The sequence below is a fragment of the Pavona decussata genome, unplaced genomic scaffold (genome assembly GCF_977016875.1).
Source record: "Pavona decussata unplaced genomic scaffold, jaPavDecu1.1 SCAFFOLD_219, whole genome shotgun sequence".
Lineage (NCBI taxonomy): Eukaryota > Metazoa > Cnidaria > Anthozoa > Scleractinia > Agariciidae > Pavona > Pavona decussata.
Window position 1 is genome coordinate 26083 of NW_028145624.1, and position 10842 is coordinate 36924.

At 39.1% G+C, this 10842-nt stretch overlaps 1 protein-coding gene across 1 annotated transcript; it reads right to left on the minus strand.

Annotated features, from left to right (window-relative positions):
- Nucleotides 1-663: 663 nt before the first annotated feature.
- LOC146459359 (TNF receptor-associated factor 2-like) lies at nt 664-10070 on the minus strand. Its single transcript, XM_085089554.1, has 7 exons — nt 9757-10070; nt 8047-8104; nt 7236-7340; nt 6530-6694; nt 5336-5413; nt 3812-3901; nt 664-2642 (listed from the first exon to the last, which is right to left on the minus strand). Exons 1-7 carry the CDS (start codon nt 9900-9902, stop codon nt 1584-1586), a joined length of 1701 nt encoding a protein of 566 aa, XP_084945680.1. The 5' UTR covers nt 9903-10070; the 3' UTR covers nt 664-1583.
- Nucleotides 10071-10842: the final 772 nt, after the last annotated feature.

Consider the following 10842-nt stretch of genomic DNA (forward strand, 5'->3'; position numbering starts at 1 on the left):
CAACCAAACAGCGATAATCACATAAACAATTTCTTTCTCCGAAGACGACAACAACAACAACGACGGCAACAAAAACGTCAAAAGAAAAAAAACCTCCATTTTATAAAGCAACTTCGTGGAATGACCAAATTCAGAAATTTATCAAGAATGCAAGTGTAACACGGTGAACTTGTCATTCTTCGCTTGAACGACATCAATTGAAGGATACTTCAACCACATAGGTAGACGAGCTGGAATATAATTGCGAAGTAGTTTATTCCAGGCGAACTTAATTTTCAAGTGCCGTTTTCGTTAGCATTACCGTTGCGGTTGTTCAATTTCCTACTGGGCCCTTTGCAGCTAACGGTCTCATGGTACAAAATCCACCTTGCTGGAGAGCAGGTTGCGCACTGGGACATCCAAAACAAAGCGACTTCATCCAGTCATGCTTGAATTTTCCTCGTTTTGGATGTCCCAGTGCGTAGCTTGCTCTCTAGCACGGTGGATTTTGTACCACGTGACCGTTGGTTGCAAAGGATCTATTTACGCTGGCAGCAGTATACAACTTACAATACTGAATGTTCGTCATAATACAAAAAATTAATACTAATTTACTTTTTATAAATTATGACAATTTCCACTCAAAAAAGTTATCTGAAAATACATTCAACTGATCGCTCAGTACTTGGCTGGGTGTTAAGGTAGATCTAGTACAAAGTTTGCGGTAATAACCAGTCAGATACCGGTTAATTAGTTGCCGACCGCCAACGGCAAGTTATGGCGACTGGTTAACGCCAAAAAATAAAACAAGTCTCAATGCAATAATACGCAACGTGCAGCTGTTACATGCAGCACTCGCAGTAACGCAATTGCATAGAAGACGAAATCGGCTTATTTTCTTCGCCAATAAACGGACACGATGGTGTCTATGTCCCTGCCCTGACCGACAATCGGTAGATTTGTCGAGGGAAGTTTTGAAGTTCTTGCGAAAACAATCACTTCTGTGATATCAGTTACCTTATTAAGGTGCCGTTTCTCGTCGCCTAGATCAGGTTGACAGTCTGTCACACTTCCCCGCCACTTCGGCCTTCGGTGTCATAGAAAACGGAGAAAGGCAAGGCCAGGTGGAGAGTGGAAACAGTTGGAAAGAGCGAGGATTGAGCACTGCCACTTCGCCTTACATTCCGACTGAGTACTGAAACTGATCAGTGTCTGGTCCGAGTGACGTAGCGTTGGACTTGCCAGTCAAAGAGTGGATTATCTCTGGCTCTTTTCCCCCTCCTTTCCCTAGTCTTCACGCGTACGTAAAACTGCATATCACACACTAACCCGTTTTAGCCAGGTTGCAAAAACTATGTCCGCTATCTCGGCTTTCCTTGCTTTTACGGGAAACGCGCTCTATAAGGACAAAAATTTCCCGAACGCATACACAAATGACGAAACCCGCTTAACTAGGGTTACGATTTTTCTATCCGAGTTTAACCTTTCTGAAGACGACTACACTGTAAGTGAAGAAGGAATTAACTCATTCATTTGCGTGTGGCTTTGGGGAGGTTTTTCTCCTTAGAGTACGAATCCTATAAAAGTAAGGAAAGCCGCCGTTCTTACAAATCTGAAGTATCCACAATTATTTTGAGGAACATCGTGTCGTCACGCACATAAGCGTGATTGTTCAGTTCAGTGAGGGAGCAGAACATGGGGCACCCACTGGCGATGTTGGTCTCTCTTCTCGGCCTCTGGAAGGATGAGCTGCTTGGATCAGGTCTGAAGGCGTCAATCACGTGTTCCACATTATCCTGATCCATCAGCATAAATGTGACCTTCTGTCTGAATGGCCAGCGGAGAAGCGCGTCATACTGACCGCGCATGACAACAAAGAACACTGAGATGTGTGTTCCTCGCCCCATGCCATCTCCGTTTAAATACATGCGTGCGCACATCTTGTATCCATAACGACTGGTGTAGAAGCACGGACTGTAAAAGGACACCTGCTGACCACTGACCGCCTCATTTTTCTTGCGGGCATATTCATTTATCTTCCAAAGCAGTTGACCATCGTAGCTTGAAAACTCCTGCTGTCTAATGTATTCTTCTAAATCAGCTAGGGTAACATTTCTAAGAGCCAGTGTATGCTCGATAGAATCGATCCTTCGCTCCAATCTCCTGATGGTTTCTTGGAAAGTATCAATCTGCCGCCTAACGGTAGCCACGTCTCTGTTTGCCTGTTCTGTTGTGCGGTTGTTCTCCACCAAAAGCACCTCGTGGTCCGCGGTCCTGTTTTCGACGTTAACAAGCCTTCTTGTAATCTCAGGGTTTTGTGCACTTCCGATAGAATCACCACTCCCTTGTCCTGATGGCGTAGCAGCTGGGAAATTCCCTGAAGCAAGTTTTCTCTCTAGCGAGGTGATTCTTTCACTATGCTCACGGCACTTCTCGCGCAAATCCCTGTTTTCCGCTGCACCGGTTTGCACTTGAGCGAGAATGTCAGAAATAATAGCATCGTAGTTTGCGAACATGTTGGGGCTTCTGGACATCATTCTAGGATTGTGCATTAAAAGTGACACCATTTCGCGGCCCATTCGCAGTGCGCACTGCAGGACCAGGGTGGTGTGGTAAGTGTTGGCTTGTTCCAGATGTTCTTGCTTCTCTGTGTGACTAAGAACCTGTCACAAAATAGGAGAGTATTGACAACACATTCCACGTACGAACTAGGACGTAACCTTAAAGTTGAATTTAAACCGACCGAGCTAGCAATAAATAATGGATCAGAGAATTCCCTCTGTAGTGTATGTTACAGCGCTAAGTGAACCCATGAAATACCTGCCGCGAAAAGATGCTACGCGCGAAGGATGAGAGGAAATAACTTCTGGTTTTCAGTAGTGACATATGCCAAAACATAAGCATAAACGGCAGCACAGCTCAGTGCTTCATGTTCACGTTGTAACAGGTCGGACATACATGAAGGCATATGCTTCCGCTTCCGCTCGCTCGTTTTCACTTGACGCAGAATCGTGCCCTTCCACAGATTCTTATGCCTGTGTTTTTGTGCGCATTTCCTCTAGGTTATTTAATTTCATTTGTTCTTCCATCCTAATACATTTCTTCACATTTTCGACAACTTAAAATTCCATGCTCTGTTCAGTCAATTTTTTATATTCGAAATTTTCGTATCAACAGAAATTTACCTCAAAATTTTGATGATCTACGTTTTGCATACAAACACTATGCTCTTGTTTTCAAATTGTTTTCGATGGTTCTAGATCACATGATCACTTTTTCCCGCCACATAATATATATGTAATTATGTGCATAATTATATTGCTAGTCAGAAATCCCATTCAAGCAACCATTGTATTATTTGTTAATTTGGATACCGATCCAAATTAACTATTAATTTGGATACCGAAGATATTTTGAAATAATATATTCCTGACAAAATCAGCATTATTTTTTACCCTTAAATAATACACAATATAATTAATAGGTAATACGACTACATGCTTGTCCAATTTGGAAATAATTGGATTCAAAAAATTCCTTGGACTGCCGAATTGGATTCGGCCGGTCCTCGGAATTTTTCTCATCCAATTATTTCCAAATTGGACAGCATGTAGTCCTATTACATATACTAATTAATTTCACACACTCTGACTCCCGCTTTCCCGCATCTCCGGTGAATCTCCTCGCGAGGTTATTTTTACTTTCATTCAAGTGATTGTCCGATTATCCCTCAGAAAAAAAAGAGGGACTACTCGCTGTCTACCTGTAAAGTGCGGATCCGATCCTGTATACTTGTTACATACGTTACTGACACAAAGCCCTTGGTCTTTACCTCGGTTTTTGAGCAACCAATCTGCGAGAAAGGACAAGGTCCTTGTACGCCATCACAACTTCCAACAACTGGATCCTGGTGCTCCAACAGCTTCAAAAGCAAGGAAAAGAGTTAATTGAAAGACTAAGACGAGCGCCTACTATTTTTTAGGGTTGGGAGCATTGTTCTGTAGTTAGCCGTTAGCCAGTTTAATCTAGTTACAAACAATTTCTGATATACCATAAACATGCAGTAGACCTGTAAGCTCTGTTGATAACCCGAGCTGCATTGATTTTTAGGGTTGGGTGGATTGTTCTGATGTTCTTTTTTCTGTCCTCTCGACCAACCATTTAAGAGTAAGACATTGCAAATGGTGCAGGTCGCCCCTAAACATGAGTAAACTTGGGATTGTTCTAGATTGCCTTCTAAGTGCCCAGAAAGCCCCTCCTAAGATTTTTGAAATTTGGAAATGTTGGTTTTGGGGGAGAGAGGAGAACCAGAATAGTCGGAGAACAACCTCTCAGACCAAACGCAATCCACACATGATCACCGCGCAAGTCCAAGACACAAATCTAAACCACATTGGTGGGAGGAAAGTGCTCTCACCATTGCACCATCACTGTTCCCTTATGTGCCAATGTATTTTTATTTTTATTCATAGCAATCCGCAATGCCCAACTACAGAATAAACCCTGAAAATGCATACACGAATATATATTCAGACACTTGTACACTTTCAGTCGCAGTATGGAAGGATAAACCGAAGTTTCATAATAATTATACCCTGAGGATATAGTCGAAAACGTTTGGTTTTTAATATCTTTTTAACTTTTTAGCCTTGTAAATAGTATTGTGAGTTATAAATCACAAGAACAGGAACAGCTCTTATTCAATGGGAACTGAAGCTTGCATCCCAACTGTCTTCCAGCATGTGCCGACGGAAATTCTTATTGAAACAGTATCTATAGTAAATACATTCATGAAACTCTACAATCATGTTTTCCCTCTTCTTAATGATGAACTTGGATCGTGTGGCATCCGAAAGCTTTCACTAAGTTTGCAACAGTTCATGTATCTCATTTATGTACCAACACAAATTTTTATATACTAGAAAGATGTTCTGAGAACAGAGCTTATCACGGGATTCAAACCCTGCCTTTAAGCTGATTGAAAAAAAAAAAAAAAAAAAACCACTGTCAGTGGTGCCGGCTTACTTCACCCTACCACAGGACTATACGTTGCCAAAACATTTGGGCAATTCTAATAACAGATACCCCGGGCCTACAAATCTGGTTTAACGTAGGAATGCGGTGATGCAAAACCTAAAACCTAAAATGGAGCTAGTTCTGTTTATAAGTTATGGCATTTTTCACCGTTTACACCTGTAGTTTGACAGAACTGAATTAATAGGAAAACATGATTTTATCTTTGCTTTAATGAACTGATGCCCCTTAAAATCTGGTGAATGGATGATGTAGTTTGACAGAGCCGAATTAATCAAGGAAAGAAAGTTATTTGACGAGAAAAATATGGTTTTACACGTACCTTTGCTCGAGGAATGTCGTCTTTACTACACTTTTCACATTCAACTGGATATGCTGGGCACTCCATCTCATGGTGCAGCTACAAACAAACAAAGGTTATTTATTTACCATTTAGCGCAGTACGTGATTGCATTCAAAACCCGACATCACAGGGGGAGGGGGCATTACACCGACGTAAATAGCTGGCCATCTTCAACAAGTAAAAAAAAACCGTTGCGGCTCTGGGGACGAGAATGGACTAGCGGCTGCCACCTAGCTCCCGTGACGCAGGCTCAGTAGGGCTGAACGAGCAATATGTGCAAACAAAGGAAGATATCAGTATTCTTTGGTCAAGAAAAAATGAAGAAAACACGGAAACCAGTGCGGCCGATAAAGGTAAATAGGTGAACCGGAACCTTAAGTGGCAAAGCGAAACTTTCAGGACATCCGGGCGTAAATCTTACAAATGGTTAAAAGCTAAGTTACATCCGCTGACGGCTTTCAGCATATACCGAAAAGTCGTTCGCGTCTCTGATAATTTCACGTAGTCGGCTTACGTACGCGAAATACAAGAGACGCGAACGATTTCGTACATGCTGAAAGACTTTCCAGAGAACTCCCATCCGCCTTCCTTACGGACCTTTGGTCGAGCATCGCGCACGTTCGTCCCAACGCAAAAAAGGATTGTATCACAGTCGCGGGAGTTCGATAACCTCAATGTCTGTTCAAATAGGCAAACTTCCAACAACTAGTTCAAAGTCTTTTCAAATAAAGGTTCTGCAATACAGCAAGGTGCGTAATGATATAATAAACAACACCAAGAAAACTTTCTATTCATTTCAATATGATCGAATCTGACTGGTCAAGGTGACCCGCGGCCAAAAGAAAGTTTGTCTGCATGGTCAAATTCACAATCAGGCCTTCCTTGGTAAAATTTGTACACTATGTCTGAAGAACTAGGGCAAATTTTGTACACCAAAAATATTTTTATTTGTAGATTAATTAATCCCATAATGCCACATTCTTAATATAGAATAAATCCTGTGTACTTCATTATTAACTATATAAACAATTCCAACAGCATCGAGGCATCTGAACAACTGAGGAATGCCCTGGGAAAGTGCATTAAATGAGCAGCTTCACAGAAAACAAAACCAGCACAAATAATAACGTCTTCAGCTCAACAAGTTAACTTGCTGTTATTTGGAACACTTACTGTCATCTTGTTATGGTTGATTTTTCCCTTGCAGTATCCACAGTTTTCCAATCTACACTCGCAATCCTTTTCCAAGTGCTCTGAAAGTTTATCTTTTTTTACCAACAAGCCACACTCAGGATGTACACAGGGAATTTTAAGAAACGTACAGCTGTTTGTGTGATTCTGTATTGTTCAAAAAGAATAGGCCCAGTTTAAACGTACAATTCTACACAATAAGCATGTAGTGTAACAATTCAAAGAGAATACTGGTGAACTGTACAATTAAACTAGAAACAATGTTATAGGTTCCAATTCAACCAAAGCAGTTCATTAACTTTAAATACTTTCCCAGCTTCTATAAATGGCTCAAAATTTTGTGAAGCAATGTATAGGTTATAACGTTTTTGCCAGAGTGAAAATTCTCCATTTACTTTAATTCTTTCTAGGACATACATCTAGGTGCCCAAATGCTACTTGCCTTTCAAGGACTATACCACTGTCTTCCAGGATTTAGGACGAGTTTATTATATAGTGAAAAAACAATCTATAGAAACAAATATTTTTAACCAAACATTACCAATAATGCTAAAAGGTACAAAGTTATCAATTGTTAAAACTGACATTGTTTGTATCTCTTTTTCAGAAACCAATGTACAATGTTTGAGCCGATTAAAAAAAAAAAATTGAACTAGAACCGTACGTTGTTAATTCTTAGCCAATTTACCTCCAAGTGTCTGACTTCACCATTCCATTTACATCCATCATCCATAAATGGACAGTGGACCACCAAGGATTGCACTTCACGTCGCATGAAATTATCAGGAAAAACCTAAAAATAAAATGAGAGACGAATGCTGATAATTAAAATGTTTACACCTGCTAGTGTAGTCCAGGGACTAGATCTGACAGTAAATTAAACACAAACAAACCAACAAACATTTTTTTTTCGCCTTTTTTGTGTAATTTTGGTAAAATTTATGTTAAAAACACATACTGTGATTTTTTGCTTGTTTATATGGGCATAGCACTAAGTTATTGATTTTATGCAAAAAAGAACAAACAAACAAATTCACAACCTGTGTCTAAAAGGTCTGAATCAAACACATAAAGAAGTTTTATAAGAGTTCCAAGTTCTTTCAATGAGCATGATTAGATTTGTTTTTGTTCTACACACTCAGGAAATGTCCTGACATCTACTCTGAATAGTCTGTCAATTCCATGTGTTTTTAACTTCTCCTTATATATATAATCAATAAGATCTCTTGCCCAATGAATTAAGACTAAGTATCCAAGGTAAGAACAAATTTGACATCTTGATAATTAAATGTAATCAATGCACAAATTGTTAATTAAGCCCTGCTTCGATTACAGTGAGAAGTAAATAAAATCTGAGCCTGATCGTTGATGACTGACAAAGATGCCACAAAACTGAAAATAAATTTAATAGTCTATAACACTCAGATTGCAAACACATTAATCACAACTTATTTTAAGAAAAAACCCTGGAATATTATACTGCACAATATAGTTTGTACCTCATTTGGAAGAAAATTTTCTTGGTCTTGCAAACAAGTCATTTTAGCTGTTCCATTTCTCAAAAGATAAAAACAAGCTTAGAGTGAAATCAAATTATAGACCTTATATAATACTTTTAGTTCAAACAATTTAAAAATAAACAAAAAATGCATGCTAATATGTAAAACAGCTACAAAGTTACATTAACGACAATATAAGTCATAGACTGATGCCCATAAGTTCATTCAACATTGGGTTCCTTCTTTTTATCCACCCGATGCAATACTAATTATAAGTGGCCACTCTTCAAAGCATGTCTAAGAATCCATTTAGGAGAGTCATCTACAGTAGTTAATTGGGAAGATGAAATAAATACAGTGTTTGACCCTTCAATGACTGGAACCATCAGTTAATAGAGTTTTGACTCTTGTTTGCAATGCAAATGACATCCTTGTTCCAGTCCAAAAAGTCATTAAGGACAATCATGTCAATGTGGTGTGGTCATGCATTTACTACATAATAGCTACCATTTTCAATATAAGATCAGCAAGCTGACATCGCTATAAAATGTTTCATTTCCTATTGTAATCAGTCTCCCTTGAAAGTGGATTGGCCAGTCAGTTAAATTTTAAAAGATTAAAATATGTGAATATTCTTCCTGTACACCAACTTGGCCGCCATGACGTCATATGCAAACCATCAACACAAAATATTTAACAATTATTCGCCGAAGGCGAAGTAAAATGACTGGTGAACGTCGAGGGAAATATTCACCAATATTTACTGAGCTTGAGGCGAATAATTGTTTTAGTATGATTACTCAGGTGATTAATAGAGAAAAACAAGAACTGTCCGAAAAATGTCAATTTTGTTTGTTTCAAATCGTCACGCATCAATGAAAAGAGATGCGCAGTCTGCCGATCACATGCTCTATCGATAAACTGCTCATGCCTCAAGCAGTATGTCACTTTTCTTAACTTCTTTGTTGTCTTGATGAGAAAAAGGAATAAATTTGACTTCTTCAGTGATTGAATGTTGGGTTTCTTCGACCCGTTCACCAAAATAGATGGAGATGAACCTGCTGTTGGGTGTAAAACTCGAGGATGACGCGTGTTAGTGCTTTGTCACACAATTTCTTGTTGATGGCTTCACCGGTTAACGGACTTTTATAATTTCCCTCAAAGTTAAGCTGCTTCAGGTAGGAATTAAGTCCTTTATTGGTGGTCGAGAGCCGCTCGAACCGACAACAAACTAGTTTTCTTATAAAAAAAAAACTGCCATCTTTTCTCCTCACTGAAACGTAAAACTTAGAGACCTTTTTTCATCTCGTTAACACTTCCATTTCTTCAAATTCTGTTTTAAATTCGTTTTGTTGGTGAAGCAATTCTGTTAAATAAAGAAAATTTTGTGCAAATTTAATGTTTTCATGTTCATCTATACTGGTATCGACATCGACAACATGAACACAGCAATTTACAAGTTTTTTATTACAATTAGCAAAACTTTCATATCGCATCTTTAGTGTCTTTCGATATGACGCAATCCTCGACCAATGAGATCAACAGAATCCCTATAATCATCTGAGTTATTATAGTAAATTAAAGATACCTTATCTCAATATTATATGCCAATATTTCATGGCAGCAAAGAGACAACAGCAATAGAAAAGGGATGGATTAATGGTGCTGATGCTATTATTAAGTCCTTAGTATCACTTCAATTTAACTTACTGGACTAGATCTCCCAAACACGAACTACAGTAAAAATGTCCACATCTAGTCTGCATGGCATCTCGTAACAGAAGATGACATGAATTGCACATGAACTTTGTTCCAATATTTTGCCGGTCAGAACTGGATAAGCTATAACCAGGCATTTTAAGGGCAGATCCAAGCGTTGTTTGTCTACGACCTGGACGACCTAACCTGGCTTATATGATGTACTGAGGCGTATATGCTGCTGCCTTTACCTGCAATAAAAAAATGAAAGACACCAGAAAGATAAAATGTAGAGTAAGAAATTGATTGAATAGGGTTTTTCATATTCCCTTTTTGTTTTGTACTTTTAGCATGCTACAAAAGGTGGATAAAGCAAAGTAAAGAGGATTGGCAGGAGAATGGGTACGAACCACAACTAACCGAACTGCCGGGATGGGGTGGTCTGGGGGGACGGGGGAAACATTTTTCTCAAATTTATTAATTATTTACGAGCTGATGACCCAATCAGGTTACGCCAATTTGGTCAGGTGCATGTATCTTGATAGTCTTGATACCCAACTAACATACTCAGCAAGACTCAAGACTGATCACATTCAGTGAGCAACATCCCAGTTGAAAATGATGTATTATTCTGGAAAGTGACACAGGCATACTCGGAAAAAAGAAATCCGAGTGCTCCTATCAGTAGTCGTACATAAAACCTTCCGATTACTAGTTCGGATGCTCTACCACTGAGCTACAGGAGACTCGTGGGAGCTCAGGCCATTAAACTAGGTTCATGGGACAAACATCCTGCATACTGCTAGGATAATTAAGATCACATTTCTAAACCTCCTTCACGGTAGTGATTTGCTTTGTTTTGGCTTGATGAATTATGAATGAGTTTGAGAAACAGTTTTACTAAATTCCGACTACCACGAAATACAGCTAAAGTGCGTTTAGAATGTGCGATTGTTTGTTTAATTGGTAATCAGTAAATGAAAAACATGTCTGTGAAAATATTGTTGAGGTAGAAAATCAATTTACCGAGTTGTGACCACCGGTGAAACACGCCCTATCAAATCTAACCTGACCTGTGAAATTAAAAATCTAATCTAT